Source organism: Acomys minous, assembly GCF_964271855.1.
Source record: "Acomys minous genome assembly, chromosome: 1".
Classification (NCBI taxonomy): domain Eukaryota; kingdom Metazoa; phylum Chordata; class Mammalia; order Rodentia; family Muridae; genus Acomys; species Acomys minous.
Window position 1 is genome coordinate 69,398,104 of NC_140483.1, and position 24,395 is coordinate 69,422,498.

At 42.0% G+C, this 24,395-nt stretch overlaps 1 protein-coding gene and 1 long non-coding RNA gene across 6 annotated transcripts in view; one reads left to right on the forward strand and one right to left on the reverse strand.

Annotated features, from left to right (window-relative positions):
* The window catches only part of EPB41L5 (erythrocyte membrane protein band 4.1 like 5), a 96,671-nt gene that overhangs the window by 42,942 nt on the left and 29,334 nt on the right, over positions 1–24,395 (forward strand). For 4 of the 5 annotated variants that reach the window (XM_084774721.1, XM_084774722.1, XM_084774723.1 and 1 more), the window contains exon 17: positions 21,308–21,471. In XM_084774721.1, coding sequence (XP_084630847.1) covers positions 21,308–21,471 — 164 coding nt within the window. Of the gene's footprint in view, positions 1–1,979; positions 6,658–21,307; positions 21,472–24,395 lie in introns of those variants that run through there. The other variant, XM_084774725.1, reaches the window with a different exon arrangement.
* Positions 4,265–21,115, reverse strand: LOC311593495. The gene is made up of 2 exons (XR_014777727.1): positions 20,318–21,115; positions 4,265–5,291 (listed from the first exon to the last, which is right to left on the reverse strand). It is a non-coding gene; the product is annotated as an uncharacterized lncRNA (long non-coding RNA).

Here is a 24,395-nt window from a genome sequence, read left to right on the forward strand (position 1 = left end):
TTTCAAGAAAAATGAAGTATCTTGGAGCTGTGTGTCCTCCCTATATACGATTGTGCGGAGACCTTGTTTGCTGAAATGGAGTAGAGATGACCCTAAAAACCTGATGCTCCTCAGAGTACGTCAGCATGGAACTGAACCGACAGCTGACATGCCTTAGAGCTAGTGATTCTCTGCCCTTTAATGTGCATTCTGCCACTCATTCTGTTTCTGCATGCTTAGATTTCAGAGAAAATAAAGCAGTCCTCCTGTAGAAAGTGTTACTAAGATTTGGGCACTGATTATTGGATTGAGCAGCACAGAGCATGGAACATCTTATTTCTGCCAGATAATTTGGAGCCAATTTGATTTAAACTTATTTCCTGTTCAGATCGCCAGCTTTTTTCCCCTTGGCATCTAAATGAAGCCATTATGTAGGTGAATGATGTGCTATGTCAGTAACTTATAGCTTGTGCTTCACATCACTTGGAATCCATAAGTTGCTTATTAACAACAAGAAGCAGGTGACAGTGGTATGTGCTGGAGAGGCTGAGGCCAGAGAATCTCCTGGTGCTGGACCTTGAGTCCAGCCTGAGCAACAGTGGAAGACCTTCTCTCAAAGCAGAATAAAGCGTACCTGTAATCCAATGCTTGGGGAGAGGGTGCACGGGGATTCCAGGCCAGTCTGGCCCACAGAACTAGACCCAACCCTATCAAAAGACAAAAAGAAATAGAACCTATAAACCAGAATATATAAGCCTAATTTAATTTCTAAACTTTTAGAGACTCTAAATCAAGGGTCATGAATTTTGCTTGTTAGGTCAGATAAATAAGTAGAATTTCATTGGAAACGAAACAACAATAGTGCTTAAGGCAGACAATCCATGTTTGTTTTGAAAAGTTCTTTTTAGTTTTCCTGAGGAAAAAAGATTAAAATGTTAAGTTGATATTTTATTGAATTTGATAAATAATACTATTCTTTTAAAAATAGATTTTTAGATGTCTTTTACATTTGGAATGATCTTTTTCCTTTTCTGATTATGTGACATATGTGCTGCCCTTGTTGTCACATCACAAAAGTTTGGTTTTTGAGCCACAGCAGGTGTTTTCTTTCTACTGGACGACTCTTGTCACTCCACCACGAACTGCATGTGTACATGTCTGTGCATGTCTGCTCTCTAGTTCTCCTGTGGTGCTTGTGACACTTCTAGCACTGTCTTTGCCTGCTGTATTTCAGTTTGTGCTCTATGAACTTGATTGCAAAGGGCATAATGATTATTCTTTTCTGTTTGTTTTGCTTTTTTGTTTTGTTTTGGTTTTTGAGGTAGGGTTTCTCTGTGTAGCCTTGACTATCCTAGATTCACTATGTATACCAGGCTGGCCTCAAACTCACAGAGATCCACCTGCCTCTGCCTGCTTGAGTGCTGGGATTAAAAGTGTGCACTACCACTGCCCAGCACGATGATTATTCTTAATTTAGTCTATGGCCATACCACCCTGAAAGCTCTTGATCTCTGATTATTATTTAATTTGTAGCATTGGTATAAACTTGCTTGATGTCTGAGGGCAGGTCTTTTTTAGTGCTCCTGAATTTTATTTTCTAGGTTACACTTTTTTAAATTGAATAATGTTGGAGATCATTTTTAAAATTCTTTTTCCATATATGTTTTTGTCCTTCGGTAGAATTCTTTCTAATATTTGAATAAAGCTCTACTTAGATCTTTTGTTTCTTTTCCACTAGAATTCCAAACAATGTTTCTACCTTCAAGATCCCCAGACACATCAGAACAGATACCAGTGTTTTACCCTCTGTGACTTTCCTTCGTTAATTAATTCACTTAACTCATTCTGGCTCCAGTACATGTGGCATTAACTTTATGGATTTCCCACTGCATGCTAACTGCTAGCCATGGTGGTGCATGCTGTCACATTGCCTTTCTCCTTTACACACTGTCCTCTCTGTTCCTGTGACTAACTGTGCTCCCCACTCCTCAACCATCTAGGCTCTCTGCTACCAGTGACCGCTGCCAACGTGCTGGACACCAGTGGGACAGCAGGGCCTTGCCCCCACCCCAGGCTGCACATAGAAACTACACTGACTTTGTCCATGAGCACAATGTGAAGAGTGCAGGAGCCCATCATGATGCTCGTGTTTCTGGCCGTGCAGCCATGACCGAGATATGAGTCGTTACACCTTTTAGGCCATGGACCTCTGCCATCCAGGCTGATAATGTATTTTGTGGCATTTCTTAGAGGACTGATCCCATTAGGGGTGTTGGAGAGAATTTACTTCACACTGAGTCCCTGGTCACCCAGTGCCGTGACTACCGTCTGCTGTGGAAGGAAGAGGATCTGAAGAAGCTGTAAGCTGTCACTGACGGTGGCAGACGTTGCTGGGTGGAAAGGCTGTGCATACCACTGTGGCCTTGGGAAGGGTCTTCATAATTTTAGCATTTAACACATTACTCAGAACATCTCTCAGGAGGTTCATGTTTATGACAAACTGTCAGTTGTCATTCACATGCTATCTAAGTAGACTGAGTTTTTAAAGAGTAAGCCGAAAAACTCAAACCCAAAAGGAACCGCGCTCAGTCACTGGGTAGCGGCCGTGTGTGGTGCTATGGAATAGTGTTCTTCATACACTACTTTCTAAAGTGACCAGTCCATGCCTTAATTTCAGCTGAGTGCCTGCGTTTAATAAAAATTACATACTTTATTTTTTTTTTAATAAACATACGTTGGTTACCACAGGTCTAGAAATTGCAATAACAGTACGATTCATGTAGAGAGCTAAGTCTGAACAGTTTCTTTGGATGGCTAACTGACAGCTAGCTGAATGGTTGTATTACTAGCAGGTGGTTATACCTAATGCAAGGTGGAAAGCTTCCTTCACTCTTTACTTTCTCATTGAAAACCCTTTTCAAATCTCCTAGGTTTGTGACCACACCCTCATCTTCGCATATACAACCTTTAAAATAAAACTATGAAGTCAACGTGTTAACATTTTGAGATGGAATGCCTATATTTTACACTTTTGGTCCCTTTTGAACTTTGCAATGTAGTTAACTCGAGCTCTTTGGTTTAATTCATTGGCTGCAGATTAGCTGGGGTGGTACCTGATGGCTGAAACACTATGAGGAGCAGCAGTATTCCCTCTGTTGTGCTTATTTTAAATTTTAGAAGAATCTCTGAACTTAAGCTATGTAAGGAGAGATGTGATGGTTTATATTTAGACCTGTTGATGCCTTGAAATAATGAAGTTTTGTTATAAACTGTGTGTCATTTAACCCATCCTGCTTTACACGTTCTTTCTGCTGGACACTGAATAAGACTTCAGAGGGCTTTGACAGTAGGCTGCTGTTGCAGATATAATAGGGCTTGTCAATAGAAGAGAGGCGGCTAACCAACACATTTAGAGCATGAAATCCACAGGCGAGTCTAGATCTGATGATGATGATGATGATGATGATGATTATTATATAGGGGATCATTGCCTAAATTTTCCATAGATGGATATGGGATGGATATTCAGATCACTAATGTATCTTGAATAAGAGCAGATGCATATCTTAAATAGCCTGTCACTGAAGACAGTAACCATCTCGTGTGCTCTAAAGCAGCACTAAGGTTTGACCCTCTGAGGTATTGGGGTTTGGGTTTTTTATAGCTCAGATTGTGATTACTGAGTATTCTCTATGGTGCTCCCCCACCCATTTATTTTCAGGACTTGTTTATATGAATGGATTTTTGCCTATATGTATGTTTCTGCATCTGTGTATCCCACTAGTGGTGCCTGTGGAGACCAGAAGAGGATATTGGGTCCCCTGAAACCAGAGTTGTGGATGGTTGTTGGCTGACATGTGGGTGCAGGGAATTCAACCTGGGTCCTCTGGAAGAACAACCAGTGTTCATAATGCTGAACCATCACTCCAGGCTTCTTTTTTCTCCTCCTCCTCCTCTTTCTTCTTCTTAAAAGAATTTATATCATAACGTTTTAAGCACAGAAGCTCTGCTTTTGTGCCATAAAAAGATTTGGTGGGTATGATATGATTAAAGGCACTAGCATTCTGTGATATAAATGAATCACCATGAGGAGAAGGCTTTCCTGTTCCTGTAGAAAGTCTTGAGCCCTGGCTTTACCACATTAACTTAGTTTTGAAGTCAGAGGTCTGCCACTGGTAGAACGAACCCCTCCTGTATATCTTAGCGAATGTTCATTTTATAAGTATGGAAGGCTTATAACTAAACAGTGCTCTTCAGTTTCTATTGGAAGTGCTCATTTTTATTCTTAGAATTTGAGGTAACTAAAAGTGTTCAGTTTGGTTCAGCATCACATCATGAGTTTTTCTAAAGGGAAAAACTGGCTTGAAAGTTAGAGACAGTGAAGGACAGAGGGCAGTAGAATCATATTTCATAAATTTCCTGTGTGCTTTAGGATCTTGTTACATTGTTTAACCATCGGGCCATACATGACTCAGATTCCAGGCCATAAATATTTCATCATTGTGTGTGTGTGCATGAGCACGTAAATATGTGAACAGATAAACTGAAATGGAAAATGTTTCTGGTTCCAAGTATTTTAGATAAGGACTATGTAGTCTGTATTGTAAATATTTGCTCTTGGGGCTGGTAGTCTCAAGACAAGCAGTACATGTTCTGGACTAGTGAGGGGTTTACAAGTAGTTCGGCCTAAATAAATTGTCACTGATATATTTCTGCTCTCATCTCCCTGTGTCCCATGATCAAAGTCCTAGGCTTGAAGGTGGAGAGAGATGGCTCAGTAGGTAAAAGCAGCTGTCACTAAGTCTGATGACCTGAGTTTGATCCTCAGAGTACACATGTTAGAGAGAAGCAACTACCCCAAGTTGCCCTCTGACATCTATGTGTGCATTCATACAAATGAAAGCCTTTTTCTTTTTTTTCTTTTTTTTTTTTTTTTGAAATTGTGAAACCAGAGCATTTCTCTTTTTCTCTTATGACTGACTGAAATCCTCAAGATGAACTGGATGTTGCAGCAGCTGCCTTCTTGGGCTTAAGTGGTGTTCCTTCACGGAGTCTGAATCTGCAGTAGACAATTTTGAGGTACCTCGTCTGCCCAGTCCCGGCTGTGTTTCGTCTCTTAGCCTTGGCACTCCAGTTATGCTTTCTCTTGAGCTTGGTGGGGTAGCCACATTGGCCTCAGGTCAACTTCTGAAGGTGGTAGGCTTTAGAGCCACAGCAGTGGCTCAGCCTGTGTGTCCCATTGCAACACTTTCCAGAAGATGATGTTCCTTTTGTTTTCAATTTTGTTTCTGCTGCCACTGAGGCCAAAAAGACTGGAAGAGCAACAAAAGTAATTTTAAAAAAAAAATACAGATTTTGAAGTTAACCTGCACCTAGAAGGTTCACTCAAACCCAGGAGTTTAAATGAGCATCATACTGAGACCCCTGTCTTGGTGGAAAATAAGTAATCTAGACTGGAGAAATATTTCTTCCATGAACAACATACTATAGCACTGTCCTTTGGATCAAAGGGACTCATCAGCACAGAACTGCATACTGTTGTGTACAGGGTTTTGGCTGGTTTTGTTGAATCTAATTGTAACATTTTAGTTAGGTTGGTTGTGTTGTGTTTTATAGACAGAGAAAAGCTAGAGCTCTGGTGACCGTTCTTTTTATGGTTGAAAACATTTCTGGTGCCCCGGCACTGGTGACGCACACTTTTAATCCCAGCATTTGGGAGGCAGAGGCAGGCAAATATCTATGAACTTGAGGCCAAGCCTGGGCTACAAAGTGAATCGAGGACAGCTGAGGCTACACAGAGAAACCTTGCCTGGAAAAAAAAAAAAACAAAATTCTGTTGGACATGGTAGTTCATGCACAGAAGAGGATGAGGCAGGAAAATTGCCATAAGTATAAGACTGTATGAGAGACAAAATTCAACCTCTCTTTAAGTATGATCTAATTTTTCTGATCTTGAAATGGTAGTCACATACATATTTTAAATTAAGTTATAGAAGAAAATGATTTTATCTCCTCTGTCTATGCCTGGTTTTTTTAACTTGTAGATTATAAAATACTGGTTTATTGTAGAAGAAATGCAGAAGTAACCAATTAAGTTCTTCTTTTGCTACCCATCCCAACCAGGAAGCATAAAACGCTTTATGTCATGAAGAAGGCCACAGCAAAGAGCATGGGGAGAGGACAGGCTCTTAGGTCTCCTGTAGTCAGCACAGAGGGTCTCATAAGGTCAAAGCACAGTCAGGCACCAGGACTGCTGGACACTGAGGATCAACTAATATGCTTGTTTTTATAGCAACTAATACACAGTTTAATATTGTATTAGCTTGGTTCACATAGTGAATTGACAGTGTTGGCACGTGCCTCTAATCCCAGCACTTAGGGGGCAGGAGCAAGAGCATAGGGCCAGCTTAAGTTATATAACAAGTTCCAGGCCAGACAAAATAAAAGGAAAAACCTCTTTTTTCAGGGAAGTGACCTACAAACATGCATCCCAACATGCACACATACAGTAAAGTGTTAGACCAGCCACACAAAAAGTTAAATTCGTGAGTGAGGAATCTTAGTATTTCTGTGCTCTACTGCATAGATATTTACTAGACATTTGATTGATGTGGTAGTGATTTTGTTAATGTTATTACATTACTTTTGTATGTCCCTAAATAAATAATTTTATCTTCCCATTTTACCAACTCAGTAGCTGGGTGGGGCAGGCTGAAGGGAGAGTCCTGGTCTTGAGGAGGCTGGCCTATGCACATGACTCCTCCCCTCTGCCCCCTTTTTATTCACAGATGTGAACAGAAGAGGTTAGGAAATGGCGGCTCCATGTTATCCAACATTGGTGGCAGAAGCCATGGAAAAGTGCCAACAGTGGCACTCTGTTCTTTAAGACAAGCTCTTTTCTTTTTTTTTTGTTTCCTTGTCTGTTTGTTTGTTTGTTTGTTTGTTTGTTTTTCAAGACAGGGTTTCTCTGTATAGCCTTGGCTGTCTTGGACTCACTTTGTAGACCAGGCTGGCCTCAAACTCACGGAGATCCACCCACCTCTGCCTCTCTGGGTGCTGGCCATCACACCTGGCTTAAGCTCTTCTTTTCTAACCTTGACTCCCAGTGATTTTCAATTTGTTAGACATTAGGTTTGAAAATAATACCACATTAAATAAATTTATGTTTGTATTAGAGATTATATGGACTTGCAAAAATGTTGGGGCCAGTAACTCTTAGTATTCTCTTACATTATAATTTTATTTGTCTTAATTTATTATTGTGTGTACATTCCACGAGGAGGTCAGAGAATACTTTGTAGAGTCATTTCTCTCCTACCTTTATGTGGTTTCTAGAATTGAACTCAGCTTACCAGGCTTGCAAGACAAGTTCCTTTACCTCCTGAGCTGTCTTGCTGGTCCTTCTTATATTTTAATATAAAGTATACAACAGCTGGGCTTGGTGCCGCACGCCTTTAATCCAGCACTCGGGAGGCAGAGGCTGGTGGGTCACTGTGAGTTCGAGGCCAGCCTGATCTACAAAGTGAGTCCAGGACAGCACAAGGCCACACAGAGAAACCCTGTCTCGGAAAAAAAAAAAAAATTTATACAACAGCATTATGTCTTCCTTCCAGAATCATTATACACATTGGCATGTAAAATGCTCTGACATAAAGACTCGAAACATTAATCTGTGTGGAATAGAAATTATGATATCATGGCCCAAAAGATGGGCGAGTTAACAGTTCTTGCCACCAACCTAGTGACCTGAGTTTGATCCACAGGACCAAATCTTACAAGCTGCCCTGGGATTTCCACATGGTGGCGTGGAACATACACACACACACAAATTAATTTCAAAAAAATAAATGAGCACACAAAGCACATCAACTTTCCATTTAAAAGTTAAACTTCATTTTTTCATTAATTCTTGTCCATTGCTAATTAGTACTTGTACTTTGAACAGCTTGGAATAATGAAGCAGAGCTAGTAAAGAGGGAAGAATCTTTTTTAAAAAAAAAGATTGATGAAAAGCATTCTGTGGCTTTATTACTGAGAGCTTACAACACATGTTCTTCTGAAGGAATTGTTTGTTTGCTGATTAATTCCCTATGGTTGTGTTTCCAAGAAGCAGCCAGCTGTGGCCTCAGTTGGAGGTGGCAGAGCTTGAGTGAGCATTTTACAGTGTGTTCCTGATAGCTAGCCAGCATTGTGTTTATATTGGCATGAAAAGACATGGCCTGAGCTGGAGAGCAATGTTCTCCAAGGACTGGGACTGAAGACTCCTTTGAAAGGCAGTGAACTTCTACCTCTCCTTTAAAAATAGGCTCAACAGATATAGTTCTTTGTTGCTGTTGTTGAAAAAAAAAGTTTTGGTTTTAACTCATTTTAATAAACAAAAATGTAGATGTATCAATTTGTGACTAGGATTTGCAACTAATTGAATATTCTTTAATAATATCTAACTACAGATGCCTAATCATTGTCCATAAAATAAGAGCTAATAGTAGGGAGGGAATTGCCAGTCTGCTTCATCCTGTGGTTGCATTGAGAAAGATTATGCAAGCACACCCATTTTTACATAGCTAAAGGCTGCTTGTGATCCAGCCTTGCGCTTCCAGGGGTTTAAGACATTGCCTTGTTTCTCTCTGGGGAAACCATTAGCAAAACTCTGGGGAGTCTTTGGAAAGAGCTGAGAAGATTTGGATAATCATGAGTATCCAGGTTATAAATCAAATTTCACAGGCCTGTTGAAGCAGTAACAGAAAGTATGGCGGTGCATGCATGACCGTGGTGATCCTAGTACCCGGGAGAGAGAAGCAAGAAGGTGTAGAGTTCCAGGTCATCCTCCGCTGCCTAGTGAGGGAGGTGAAGGCTAGTGTGAGCTGTGTGACACCCAGCCTCAAAACCAAGACTAAAATCATGTATTTGAGTGAAGGTGGTGACTCTTGACCCAGAGAGAATGAATTGATTGAGGAGGTCTAGAGAATTCATTTTAAGTTTGCTTTGTCTTAACTGATTTTTTGTTTGATTGTTTTTCTGAAGCAGGGTTTCACTGTGTAACCTTGGCTCCTCTGAACACTCTCTGTGGACCAGGCTGGCCTGGAACTCAAAGAAATCTGCCTGCCTCCGCCTCCGCCTCCAAAGTGTTGGTATTAAAGCTGTGTGTCATCACCACTCAGATGAGGTTTTTTTTAGTTTCTGTTTGTTTGTTTTTAAAGATTTATTTACTCATTATATATACACTATTCTGCCCAAATGTGTGCCTGCAGCCAGAAGAGGGCACCATGATAGATGGTTGTGAGCCACCGTGTGGTTGCTGTGAATTGAACTCAGGACCTTTGGAAGAGCAGACAGTGCTCTTAACTCTGAGCCATCTCTCCAGCCTCCCATTTTTAAGTTTTTTAAGTGAGAAGTTTTTGGAGATACTTTATTTTATTTAGTTTGGGGTCTCTATATAGTCCTGGCTGTCCTGGAACACACTGTTGAGCAGTAGTTCTCAACCTTTGGGGTCACATATCAGATAGTTACATTACAGCTCATAACAGTAGCAAAATTACAGTTACAAAGCAACAATAATTTTATGGCTGGAGGTCACTGTAACATGAGGAACTGTATTAAAGGATCACAGGATTAGGAAGGTTGAGAAGCACTGGTGTAGAGCAAGCTCGCATCGAAGTCTCAGACATCTGCCTGCCTCTACCTATTAAGTGTTGGGATTCAAGGTACTCACCACCAGCCCTTGATATGTATATTCTTGTGTGCAAGTGTAGACACAAGAAATACATTCTGTGACACACACACAGGTCAGGGCAACTCTCGGGAGTTGATTCTCTATATACTTTTGCATAACTTCTAGGGTCATCGGGCTTGCAAGACAACTGCTTTACCTTTTGAGCCATATCTGTCCTTATTTAAGCATCAACCAGAATACCTCTTTGATTCTCCCTTCTTTATGCATACTCACTTTTTTATATGCTTTTTTTTTTTTTTACTCACTTTTTTGTCTTGGCCTTTCTGTTCACTTTTGGTTAAATCCACTTTTGGTTAAACCCCCTCGGTGGTTCTCAGGGGTCACATATCAAATACCCAAATTTCCTGCACATCAGATATTTGTGATTCATAACAGTAACAAAATTATAGTGATGAAGTATCAACAAAAATAATTACGGCTGAGGATCACCACAACATGAAGAGCTGTATTAGGAAGGTTGAGAACCGCTGCTCCCGATGGTGAATGTTGGAACCCTGCAACCCTGTTGAGTTGTTTTGGGTGTAACCACAGACTTCACTGCTGTGTGATAGCCTTCACATTTGCTAACTCAGTTCTTTGTTGTGAGGTGGTTCTCCTCTTCCAAACCTCAACAGCCTCCTTCTTACCTCTAAACTGATGCTCACTCTTACTGTTTGATTGAGAAATAAGCAGTCAGCTCTTCTGTGCATGTGCACTGTTTGAGCCTCTCTGCTTTTCTGTCAGCACCCCGATGAGCCATCTGTACTGCATTTAGGAGCAGCATCCTACTTTCTCTTCTGTATTATCAAATTTTTCTCAACTGGCATAAAGTACTCCGTGGTAGATCATTGAACTTAACTCTTATCTGTTGCAGTGGGTCTCATCCTGTGGGTCCCAGCCCCTTTGAGGTTGAACAACCCTTTCACTGGGGTTGCCTAAGACCATCTCTATCAGGTATTTACGCTACAGTTCATAACAGTTGCAAAATTACAGATATGAAGTAGCAACAGCAATTTCACATTTGGGGCTACAACATGACCTGTACAAGGGGTCGTGTTGCGGTTAATTTACTAGTATGGCCTAATAATGCTTATTATTAGGCCTATAATTATTATTACGACAGTATTTTTTAACCTGCTAGCATCAGTCAAGACACCTGTTATATTTTAAAATAGCCTTGGCTAACATGGGGCAGGGCAGATATTAATCCCCTAAACTAATTCCCATAGTGGGGCAGGTAGGGAATACCTGTCCCAATCCCAGGCCAGCTGGTTCTAGTAATTTCTATCAAGCTACTTCCCATCCATAATCCCATATACTTGCTAATGTTCATCTGGGCCAAATCTCCATCCATACTGGCCATGTGCTTCTCCTCCACCATGATGGTGCAGCCTCCTTCCTCTCCTCTCCTCTCCTCCCAAAACCCGGAACCTTAGCCATGCCTATCCCATTTGCCTTTTATTGGTTAAACATGTTAGGCTCTTAGGCAGAGTACAAGTGGGCAGAGATTGCAAGCAGTAATTAGCATCAGAATAGATCAGATCAACCTCCAACAGGGTCGCAGCATCAGGAAGGGTGAGCACCACTGCTCTGTTGCCTCATTCTCTGCCTTCTGAGAATTGTCCATGCTCAGTATATTCTCTTAGTCTTTTAAGCCCAGTCAGACTTTGCCTGTGACCCAAAGGACTGAATACAATTTGTGCAGGTTGCATACCGCATAAGAGTACAACATTGAGGCCTGGAAAGATGGATCAGAGGTTAAGAACACTGGCTGTTCTTCCAAAGGTCCTGAGTTCAATTCCCAGCAACCACATATAATAACCATCTATAATAAAATCTGGTGCCCTCTTCTGGCGGGTAGGCACACATTCGGGCAGAGTACTATAGAATGAATGAATACAACATTGAAGGTGAAATTCACATATTTTTGACAGTGGCTTTTCAGTAAATTGTGCTGTCTTGATCACCATGTTACTCATTTTGCAAGAGATAGGACCTTGTTTTTAGGAAGTCTGTTAAGTCTGTCTAGTGGTGCTGCATTGTCTAATAGTATTAATACCACCTCTGCCATCCGGTTTGGATGGTTCCAGGTGACCTCTGTTTCTCTGCCCACAGTCAGTTCACAGTGAGTTTATTAGCATTCACAGCGATTACTTTCTTCCCCACAAAATTGTCTCTTCACTTAGGGACCCTACTCTTTGGTCTCCTAGCCTCCCTAACAGTGTTAGTTCCGGCCGGGCGTGGTGGTGCACGCCTTTAATCCCAGCACTCGGGAGGCAGAGGCAGGCGGATCACTGTGAGTTCGAGGCCAGCCTGGTCTACAAAGTGAGTCCAGGATGGCCAAGGCTACACAGAGAAACCCTGTCTCGAAAAAACAACAAAAAGAAAAACAAAAAACAAAAAACCCAAAAACAGTGTTAGTTCCCTTTGCTTTTCCCCTTCTCTGCCTAACCCTATAAACTGATCGAGTACAGTTTTTGTCTCAGCTCACTCTGGGTAACTTTGTCTAGTGTTATGATATTAAAGACCACCTATATGGCTAAGGAGATGGTTCAATGAGTAAAGTGCTTGCTCTCTAAACACTTGTACTGAGTGTGGATCCCCAGGACCCACATAAAGTCAGGGCACGTGTGGCATGTGTCTGGAACCCCACTGCTGGAGAAGTGGAGGCAGACACAGGAGGCTCCCTGGTGGCCAGATAGCCTAGCCAAAGAGCTGAGCCGTAGGTCAGTGAGAGAGCCTGTCTCAGGAAGCTGTAAGGTGACCAGTCACTAAGATATCTGATACTGACCTCTGGCCTCCACATGCGCACTCATGCTCTCACGCATGTCCATATGCCACAAAAATGAGAAGGTCATGTATGTGCTTGCAGTTTCTTGTTTACTTGGTGATCTTGGGCTTCTCTGTTTTCTGGTGCACATATCCTGCTGCCTGTTTGACATTTTTCCTTAAGTGTCTCTTATGGCATGTCCTTTTCTAAAATCATTTGGAAGTAAAGTTAGGTTTATAGAGCAGTTACAAGGATGATGCCGAGAGCTCCCACTGCCCTCAGTTTTATTTTTCTTAATGCTGTGTCTCACCTGACACTAAAAATTCTAAAATCTACAGTTAGGCTTGGAGAAATGGGTTGGTAGTGTTTGCCTGCGAGCATCAGGCACGAGATCAATCTCAAGAACCTAAGTTTTTAAACATCCAGCCGCGGTGGTTGCAGTTGTAAGCCTGGTGCTAGAAAAGCAGAGGCGAGAAGATTCCTGGTGCGCATCGCCAGCTTGCTGAGGTTGTCCACTAACCTCTACACAAGCGTGTGTACACACATATACAGAAACCCCCAAAATTACCATTGCCACTGTCAAGGATGGACAGTATTCAGGTTCCACAGTCTTTGCACAAATGTTCCGGAGTCTAATCCAAGATCCCACACTGCCATCGCTTCCCTTGAATCAGGGATGCTTTGTGTTTTCAATGATATCTGAAGGAGCACTGGCCAGATAAATTACAGAAGGTCCCTTGGCTTAAGCTTTTGTGGTATTTTCATATGACTAGATTGAAGCCGTGGATTTGAGGGGGAGGTGCTGGGCTGATACTGTGGCGTACCAGATTTAATAGGTTCCAAATTAAGCACTTGGTCTCTTGACCTCATTAGTTTTCTCATCTCTACAGATTTTGCTGACTTACTAAATCACAGTTCTTACTCTCCTATTGCCAGTGTGCCTTAGTATCCTGGCTAGAGCTTTTGAATCAGAAACAGTGGAGGGCAGAGGGTCCTGCAGATTGCTTGCATACTCATAGCCAACTTTGCCCTTTTATCTCGTACTGGGAAATTGTATTGAATTTTCCAAAATGTCCATCTTGCTACAATGAACTGCTGCCACCACCCTGTTTCAGTTTATCAGCAGTATTTTCTTACCTGGTCTTCCAGCCTTTGTTCTTCTTTTATTATTTTATTTCCCCCTCAGGAGCCGCGGCAGCCATAACTTAGGTCATACATACTACCACTACCCTCTGCTCAAGCCTGGTGTTAGCACCACCAGCTGTAACACACCCTTACATTAGCAAACATGATTTCTCCCACTTCTGATTTTCTGCCGGTCTCGATCTTGTTCACTTGCCTCCTGGTCTCCTATGACTTCTTGTTTTACTTCATTGCTAAATGCCACTCTAACCTTAACGGCCATGTGCTTTATTCCCTACGTTTTTGTTTGTTTGTTTGTTTTGTTTTGTTTTGTTAAGTATAACTTTTAGTCTTTCAAATTTTCTGTGATCCTCCTCCTGGAATCCCTCTTCCCATGTCCCTCTCTTAAAATTATATCCTACTGTGTTTAGTTAGGTTTGTTTGCATGAGTTCGTGGGGTTATTTACTGGATAATGAATTAACCAGAGGCTGCACCCCTGAAGAAGTGGCTGTCCCTTCCCGTCCCCTCAGCCACTCACAGCTGGAGACAGACTTGTGCCCCCTCCCATTCATGGTGGAATGTTGATTGCAGGTAACGTCAGCTTCTGTGAGTGCGTGAGTTTAACAGCTGTGTGGTGTTGAGAGCCGGCATTTTACTGCACTCCCCTCCATCCTCTGGTCCTTACTCCCTCTCTGCCCCTTTTCCCCAATGTTGCCTGAGCCCTGTGTGGGATGAGGGAGTTGGTCTGTTTAAGGCCACACACTCAGCAGTCACTTACTCTTAGCACTTTGGAGGTTTTTTTGGTTGGTTGGTTGGTTGATTGGTTTTGGTTTTTCGAGACAGGGTTTCTCTGTGTAGACTTGGCTGTCCTAGACTTGCTTTGTACACCAGGCTGGCCTCAAACTCACAGAGATCCGCCTGCCTCTGCCTCCCAAGTGCTGGAATTAAAAGTGTGCGCCACCACACCCAGCTCCTCTTAGTACTTTGGTCAATTACGAATCTCTATTTTAAAGCACCACTTATGCCACTGTTGTACTAGTGGACATACCTTGTATAGTGGGTCAGTATTGTAGCTTGCAGGGTCTACCACTGGGTAAAACTGTAAATGACTTTTCTCCCCTAGTGGTGGTGACTACATAGCACTCCTGGCACTATGCAAGCTAGCCAGCAGAGAGGAAGGTCCCAGGTCAGTGCCCGCTTTATTTCTCGAAGCCTTGCAACCTGAGTGTGTAGTGTCAAAGGGGTCTAGTTGTTGAATAGCCAAGAGCAGTGCCAAAAGCCTGTGTTGTCTGGGGCTCTCTGGGATCTCCCTGACCAAAAACTCAGTAGGGAGGCATCTCACATGGAGCACCAAGACTTCTGTTTAACAGCCCATGTCATCTTCAAGTTTATCAGTAATCTCTCCTGACCACTCTGAAATAATTGTGTCAACCCTTATCTTGGCATTCTCTAGTCCCGCTCACGCCTTTTTCTTCTCACTTCATCTTTAATACAGTATGTTTATGGATTTGCTATCTATATTCAGTACCTTAAAGGAGAACATTGCTTATCATGGGAACATGAACTTCGTACATACTCTTTGGGTGAATGAATTAATGTCATGCAAAATATAATCAAACTGTTGTCCTTCTAGAAATTTACAAGCTGGGGACAGGCAGCTTTACAATGCCATTAAGAAAGCAAAGCCTTTTAGAAAATTTAAAGAGCTTGAAGAAGGCTCTAAAGTCATCGTAGACTGAGGCCTATAGTAAGAAAAAAGAATTTCTTACAACTTTATTTCTCTAGCAAAAGAAATTTTAAAGTGGCGAAATACAAGGTGTGTATAGTTGAGAAATGATGAGTTACAGTTGAGTAAAGTTGTTTAAATGGTGATTGATGCTTCTGTACCTGGCAAATACAGCATAAATATTTACTTCATCAAAACATTTAGCTTACAGAGTGCTGTATTTAGGTTAGTAAAGAAATTAAATACATATGTTATTCGTTCAAAAGATGACTCAGAGACTTGTAATTCAGGTAGTTGAGAGCCTGGGCAGCTTGTGTCCCGCTTCACACCAGCCTTGGTGGGGCTGAGCGTGAGGATGCAGTGCAATGCAGTACAAGTTCTGCTTTAGAAAGATGGGTAATGACATATGCTACATCCATGTTACATATGACAAGTTAGCATGTACAAAATGAAGGAGATGGCTCCATCCATCATAAAAGTGCCAGCACACAAGCCACACAGCCTGAGTTTTGTTTATGGAACCTACATTAAAAGCCAGAAGTGCGCATCCATTTTTAATCTCTGCACTTCTTCTGTGAGGTGGAAGATGGAGAAAGGTGAATCAATCACATGAAAACTCTTAAGATGGAGTGCAGCAGCAGAAACAAGGATGCCTTCCCTCAGAAAGAACCGACTCTCCCCCATCTCTCTCTAAAACATACACACACACACACACACACACACACAACACACACACACACACACACACACACACACACACACACACACACACGGATGGAAGAAGTGGTCAGATATCCGAGAGATGGCCTGAACTTTTAAAAAGTCTTAAAAACTTCTATTTAGGGAAAATAGGGGTAAAAGTGGTTTTCCCTCCCTGAATTTGTTGACAGTGATTCATAGAGATCATGAGCTTTCACATGCAGTTGTATTTTAGGAGAAAAACACAGTAGTATTTTATATCCATGGAGCAGTTCCTGCATAGGCTTAGAAAATCAAGGGGCTGGAGAGATGGCTCAGCAGTTAAGAGTACAGACCCGTCTTGCAGAGAACATGAGCTTGGTTCTCAGCACTCAGATATGGTGAGGACACAGTTGCCTTATCTCCAGTTCCAGAGGTCTGAGGCTTCTAGGCTCAGAGGGCACTTGCACTCACATGCACAGATCCACACACAGACACAGACATGCATGCACATAGTCTAAAGTAATCATAAGATGGTAAAAGAGGAAAAATGTGTGCTACTGTTTATAATAGTCACTTCCACATTCTGATTCCTTTTTTCCCAGTGCTTTCATTTGTATCAACACTTTTGACCCATATGGATTATATTTAGTAGTTTATTGTGTTCCTCAGGTCTATTAATCAATCCCTTAGCCATGCCTGTCTTTAACCCTTGTGTTCTTTTTAGTTATTTGAGACAGAGTTTCTCTGTGTAGCTTTGGCTGCCCTGGAACTCAGTCTGTAGACCAGGCTGGCCAAAGAGATCCACCTGCCTCTGCTTCCCTAAGTGCTGGGGTTAAAAGCATACACCACCACTGCCCCATAGTACGTTTGTCTCACAGACAGTTTGCATTAACCTGACTGTTTCCTCATGGTTCCATCCAGGCTATACATTATTGACAAGAACTGTGATATGTCTGCATTCACAGACTGGAGAACACTTGATGTCAGTTTGTTCCATCACTGGCATTAGATTACTTCGTTATAATGGTCAAAATAATATATATCAGGGGGGTTTCTTAGAGGAGGGTTGGATTTGTTCTTTGTTTTTTTCGTAGTTTGTAGTGTGTTCTCTGTGTAGTCTTGGCTGTCCTACAGGTGTGGGTTGTTTTTAAGGTTTTCTGTGTATGAGTGCTGTTTGCATATGTGTATGTATGTGCACCATGTGCATGCCTGGTGCCTGATGAGCCAGAAGAGAGTGTCAAATCCCCTAGAACTGTAGCTACTGATGGGTGGTCAACGAGCCACCATGTGGGTGCTAGGAATTGAACCCAGATCTTCTGCAAAAGTAGCAAGTGATCTTAGTCACTGAGCTTTCTCTCTAGTCCATAGGTCTGTCAAGTTTTATGTGTCCAAGTTACCTATGTTTATAATAAACTTACCATGTGCATTTTTAAAATATTCTCTCTCCCTCAAATATATAACCTAAGGGCAGCAAGATCACGTGAGTAAAGGCACATACTGCAAAAACCCAACAAGCTGAGTTCAGTCCCCAGGATACAAATGGTGGAAGGAGGAAAAATGACTCCCACACAAGTTGTGCTCTGGCCTCCCTCCACACCTGCTCCATGGCATACATAGTAAATAAATTAAAACTGTAACTTAAAACAATCCATTTTTAACTGTAACCTAATGGGAAAACTTAGGTATCAGTTGTGATAGTGGCACAGTCAGGGTAGGCCAAGTGTCACTGTAAACTGGGAAGTTAGTATTCTACAGTAAGAACTTTAAAAGTTCTATCTACATAAGCATGGCTTCATGAATCCTTTATTGAACCTATTTGTTGTCCATGACTTAACCACTATGGCAAACAGTTAAGGTTTAGTTTATGGGAACCTATCAGACTGCACCAGCACCGCGTAAGTGTCCCCCAGATCTTGTAGTACTTTCTTAATGTGGTACCGGAGTTCCTGCACTTGGCTGTGACTTCAGCCATTCTTTTAGACACTAATTTTGGTGTGGTCTTTTTTAGAGCCACAGGCTGACCAGTAGGTCTGTTCATTCCTGCTGTGGCTTCCACTGCTTCTGGACTCAGCATGTTTCTGTGTTTGAGTCACAAACTCAGGCTGATAAATCTAAAGCCAAAACTTGTGGTTCTTGGCTTCCCTGGACTTCGTGGTCCTAGTTCCCTTTGTTCTTTCTGAGGATCTAGCTCCCAGCAGACTCAGCATCACCTTCATTGGACGCTACATCTGAGCATCAAGTCTGGCCTCCTACAGGCCTAACAGCATTATCAAATGTTGAAGGTTTGCTGATGTGAGCATGAAGAAGGGGTGTTTTCATTTTCCTTACAATTTTATTGACTTACACTGCGTGATTGTACAATCACTGAGTGTATAGTCAAGTACAGGTATTTCACCTTGAGGTGTAGCCCAGGCCTGAGTTCAGCCCCAAAGAATGACATGAGGAACTTTGACATTAAATGAGCCACGAAAGTAACACCACAGGTAAGATTCAGGGTAGATCTCTTCAATGTAGTTAAGCCTTTAACTTTCCCTCATGAACCATTCGTGCTTGTATAAAAAACCATAAGCAGTTTTCCTCTAAATTGTCTGTTCCTATTTATAATCTTAACCCTTTTTTAAAAATCTGATAGTCCTCTTTTTTTATATGATATAATTTACAAATCAGTTCATATCCTCACAGACTGGAATTGGAGCTGGGACGTAGCTCAGTCAGGAAAGTGTGGGCTCAGTGCTCAAAACTCACTGGAAAGCTGAGTATGTTGATCTGCGTCTGTCACCCCGGCACTGGGCTGCCTGGGTATGGCTCTGGGGGGCTGGGTTGGGAGAAGTGGATTCTTAGGGCTCACTGGGGAGCCAGTAGAGCCAAATTGGTAAAGTCGGGTTTAGTGAGAGACCCTGCCTCAAAAAACTAGGTGGAAAGACTATCCAGCCACAACACAAGCATGCACTCACAGTAACATGTATTCTGCAACCCCAGCACTCCGTGGTGAGATGGGAGGCACAGACAGGAGAATCCCCGGTGGACATCCCTGAGCCAGCTAGCCTGGCGTTTACAACCACAGGCCCTGTGACAAACAAGGTAGAAAGTGAAGACTGACACCCAAGGTCACCTGTCCACCACATGAGAATCTTACACACCTATGCCTGCTACTCGCAGTTTGGAACGTATCTGTCTACACAGACTCAAACATGCACATGCACACACCAGCTTTTTTAAACCACCAGATAATAAGTACACTTGTCTAGTTTATTTAAAAAAAATAGCTATCTTTTCTCCCATTGATTTGTCTTGACAAAAATGAGCTATATATAGGAATTCTAGAGGCTCATGTCTAGCTTTCTTGTAGCTGTGACAGAATTCTTGAAATAACTTAAAAGGAAAGATGTGTTTTACTCATGGTTTCAGAGGCTTTGGTTCATTGTCCTGGGAGGTCATGGCAGAGCAGAGAGGTTCACACCATTGCCCCCGAGAACAGCAAGGGTCCCTGCATGGTCTGCCCTTCAGGACCAACCCAACTACCTGCTCACTCGGCCAGGCTCCCTCTTCCAGTTGTCTGTTCACATTTGCATCTCATCTCCTAAGTGTTTTGGTTCAACCAAAATTAATCTTCACAAGCTGGGTGTAATGGCGCACGCCTTTAATCCCAGTACTCCGGATGCAGAGGCAGATGGATTGTTGTGAGTTCAAGGCCAGCCTGGTCTACAAAGCAAGTCCAGGACAGCCAGGATTGCAAGAGAAACCCTGTCTTAGAAAGGAAAGGAAAGGAAAGAAAGAAAGACAAAAAAATGTTCACACTGTCTTTGCACTAATACTTCACTGCCTTCATTAAGTTTTCAATTAGGATAAGTTGCTTATGCTCCTCCGATAGTTTCATCTCTGCTGTTTCTCTGCATAGCTGCTACCTATGCTTTGTTGCTTACCACACACTTTGGCTGTCCTTAAGTCTTCTGAGGCTTGTTTTCAAATATGCTTTACCTGGTAACAGTTTGAGCCTTTCAGATCTCATTTCTGTGGCCTCTTAGGTGGGTCTGCCACACATTGTGCTCCTGTGGGTTAGTGCTCTCCATCACAAAGACAGCATGCTCCTGAACACACAGTGCTCTGAGTCATGCTTTCACTATGTGGATAGAAACAGACACCGTGGAGTGTCATGGCCTCCCAGGCCTAGGCCTTCAAGGTGCTTTTCTAACAAATGCCATCATTGTGCCTCTCGCAGACCTCTGGTCATCTCTAGGACTCTGTATCTTTGCTCGTCTCGCACTCAGCCTTTGATCTTTTAGCAGCTACTTTCCTCTTATGTGACAGAAGGAGAATAGGACTTACCTGAACTCCCAGTTCAAAGGAATGCAGTCCATCTCTAGTGAAAACTTGATGGTAGGGGCAGCTTGGTCCATGGTGCTGACCAAGAATCGTAAAGGTGAATGCCAGTGCTCAGCTGCTTTTTCCATTGTCCCTTTTTATTTACTATTTTTTAATCAGTGTGCATATTTGTGCATGAGTATGGTCAAAGGACAACTTCAGGTGTTGGTCTTCGCCTTGCATCCTGGTTGATAGCATCTCTTACCATCATTGCATACACTCTAGGCTAGCTAGCCAGTGAGGTGCTCCAGGCTCTGTTTGACATCTTCTGGGAGGAGCATTGAGCTTACAGACTGCTGACTGCTACCACAGACGCAGGCCCTTACGCCTGCAAGGCATGTGCTTCCCCTACTAAACAATCTCTCCAGTGCCCTTTCCCCTCCTCATTCGTTCTTGTGACCACAGCTGGGCATACTCAGGTGTCCCTCTTCTGTTAAACTGTGCTGCAGCACTCTCAAGGACACAGCCAAGGGTATGCCTCATTAGTAACCCCGGCGTTTGTTTGCTCACAGATTTCTGCCTTCCTTTATCTCTCCAGACTGGAAGAGATGACTCATCTCATCCTGTTACCTAAGATAGTCGGTCTCCTCTTGTGCCACCTGTCCCCACTTCTGCACAGTGGCCCGAACCTGTTCTCAAGGTGCTCATAGGCTTACCTCTTGTTTCCTGAGTCTCAGAATCGCTCTCTTTTGTTACCCTTTGTCATTGTCTAATGTCTTTTGAAAATAGAATATTTTCTCCCTTAAGTCATTTCAGGTAGGAAGCAAACCCATTCAGTTTTACTCTACCTGGACTGGAACAAGTATTCCAAAGATTTTTGAAAGGCGAATAAAGGCAGTTCAATAAAACTTTGCAGTTTTTTCTAACATTGGGTTTTGTTTTGTTTTATTTGTATTTTCATTTATTTTAAAGATAAATCTGTTGGTTTGAGTAAACTTTCTGTTGCTTTTACAGTTTGCCTCTGAATATTGATTTACTAAATAGCCCAGATCTACTGCAAACAACCATTGGTGACGTAACAAGAACATCAGATACTTCAGAAACATCCCCAGCACCAGGTGACATTAATGTAGCCACCAGGTCAAGTGAATTAGAGGAGCCCAAAGTTGAATGTGAGAGTAAGTACTTGTTCTATAATTTATCAATGACATTTAAGACATTTTTATTGCATGTGCTTACCTGATGACCCCATGCCATGTTGTGCATGTGGAGTCTTTTCTATCCTTCAGCCATGTGAGTTCCAGGAATCAACTTTAGATCCACATCCGCAAGCTTTGAAGAAAGCATCTTTACCCGATGAGCTGTCAGCAACCCCAGCACCCTTTGATTACATGAGATAGTTAAACCACTTCCTCCAAAAATGGTGTGTCTAATAGCTTAACTGAGAATACTTAAATGCTCTTGCCTTTTGATTTAGCTTCTTAAATCAAACTGAGGAGAAGTTTAAGATGACATACCCTCATATTATCACTGCAGTGTGCTCTGAGCTACAATAATATAACATCATAAAGCTTATAATATCAATAATTATACATTTATGATTGTTCATTCATAAATTTAAAAGATAATGGAAGTAGGAGTGCAAGGATCATGCGTCTTGGGCCGGCCTAGCTGTGACTAGGAAACCCTGCATCTGAAAGCTTCCTTAAAGAGCTACTGGGACACAGAGGGAGGGGATATTTGGTCTTCAGCATTTTGTAGCTCCTAGAAGATTTTGCTATGAGTGCCTAGTTGCTAAAAAGAGAGTGAAGAATGAATGCTGCTTTCCTCTATCTTCTTCAGGGGATAAAAAGTAGAAAGTAAATTGATCATTGAAAATACTTGTGTATTTGCAAGCTTGGTTTGATTGTAAAGCTTAAATTGTTTTAAACAGGAGTTTCCTGTTTCAGCTCAATATAATAGGGTTCATTTTCAGGTAGCTTATGTATATATGTTTTTTGCCAGTTTTGGTTCTGTCAGAGGTAAACTTCTATTCCATCTATAAGGAACTCACAGCAAAGTCTAAGTACTCTGTCACCTAAGTAAAAATCTAATCCCTCTGCGTAAGGTCCTAGGACAAACCAGAGTATGATTCCATCAGAGTTCACCCTGGGCAACAGTGAGTTTATCAGGCTTACTTAGAGTGTGTGGGCGAGAAGTTACAGGTCAGTGTTGGTAACCCTAAGGCAGCTACTCTAGAGGCTCTGCACCCAGCATGGCTGATGCTCCCTAATAGCCATGGAATGGCTAGCCCCTCTCCCAGATACCTTCTCCCCAGCCCATGCACACTTAGGATAAAATTGTGTCCAAATGGCTAGCAGGATTAGCTGGACAGCCCCCTTCTGTTAGGGAATGTCAGGAGTCCACAGGGCCGGCTGTGATGAGCTCACAGAGGCGCAGTCGATCTCATAAATACGGAGGCTGCTTGGTACAAAAGACTGCATTCTACACCTTCTTTATGGAGATGGAAATACTGATTTTATTTACATTCTCTTTTATGTCATTTAAATTTTAAAAGTTTACTTTTTCAACTTTTAAAGTTTAAAAGTTTCCTTCAGTGCCACAATAATATTGTATTACCAACCAACTATTGAGTATGTAGTTGTTATCTGATTTTATTAGGTTAGGATAACATGGTATAATGAAGTAGGGATCCCTATAGTGATCTGCTACAGGGGGCTCAGTCAAGGCAGTGCTTATTGCACAAGTCTGATGATATGAGTTTGATCCCAGAAACCCACATAAAAGTAGATGAAGAGAACAGACTCAACAGTTGTCTTCTGACCTCCACACATACAAGATGGCATATGCACACCCCACACACGCACACACAATGCATATAAAATAGTAATAAATAAACGTTTTAAACATTAAGGTATGATAATTCTCTATGTACTTTAAAGTCATATATGAAGTAATTTATTTACAGTGCTTTACTGGTAACTCTTAAGGAAGAAATTTACAAGTGTAGAAAAGCAAAATTTTGTATCAATATAAGGGTAGCTCATAGGCACCTAGCTATAGGTGCCTAAGAGTTAATGTGTTTCTCATTATAAGAAGTATTCAAGAAGGACTTAAATGCTGTGGAAGTGCTGATATAATTATTCCAAAGTATAGGGACCTCATTAATGTAACTTAGCTCATTTATACCACTTGCTTAAAGTCAAGAACTGAGATGTCTATGACCCTAGCATCGCAGGGGCCAGGGCAGAGACAGGAGGATCCCCAGAGCTCATTGGCAAGACAATCTAGCTAAATTGATGGGCTCCAAGCTCAGAAAGGCCCTGCCTCCAAAAAGAAAAAGAAAAAAGACACCTAACATTGACTTCTAGCCTCTTCTACATACATGTGCATACATACACATACAAACACACACATACCATACACAAACAAACACACAGAATTTTTTTTAGAGAACAAAAATCTATTTGACACAAGGACTCAGTATATAGGCCAGATTTGTCTAGAACATTCTATTTAGTTTAGTCTGGCTTTGTTCTTGCAGTGATCCGTTTGCCCCAGCCTCCAAGGTATTGGGAATGCAAGCATATATTCCTATGCCTAGTTTATATTCTCAGTCTTCCTATGCAGTGTACTGTGTATTTTATAATAGTTACAATATAAAAATGAAGATTAGTATACATAAGTTGGGAAAGAACACTCCTGGCATCACACAGAGACACAGGAACAAGGCAGAAGTAGTTTAGCAACACAGCTTTCGCAAAGGCCACTCCACTACCCAGGGCAAGCAAGCATGCCATCAGGGTAGGAAGGTCCCTGGGTTTTTATGCTATCACAGGGTGGTGACTATGTCACCCCATTTTTGCTGGCAGCTCAGACTTTTCTGTCTAACATAACTGACTAATTCCTAAATGGTGCTAAAGGACGAGGTGTGGTAGAGTCAAGTCTAAGGAATGTTTGGCATCTAGGGGTTGGGCAAACAGGCATGTGTGCAAGAGTTTCACAAGCTGGAGGAGGGTTGTAAAAATACTAGCTCTGGGTGGTTCCTCCATATTTGAAAAAAAAGACTTTCTGACAACTCACCTTGTAAATTATACTTTTT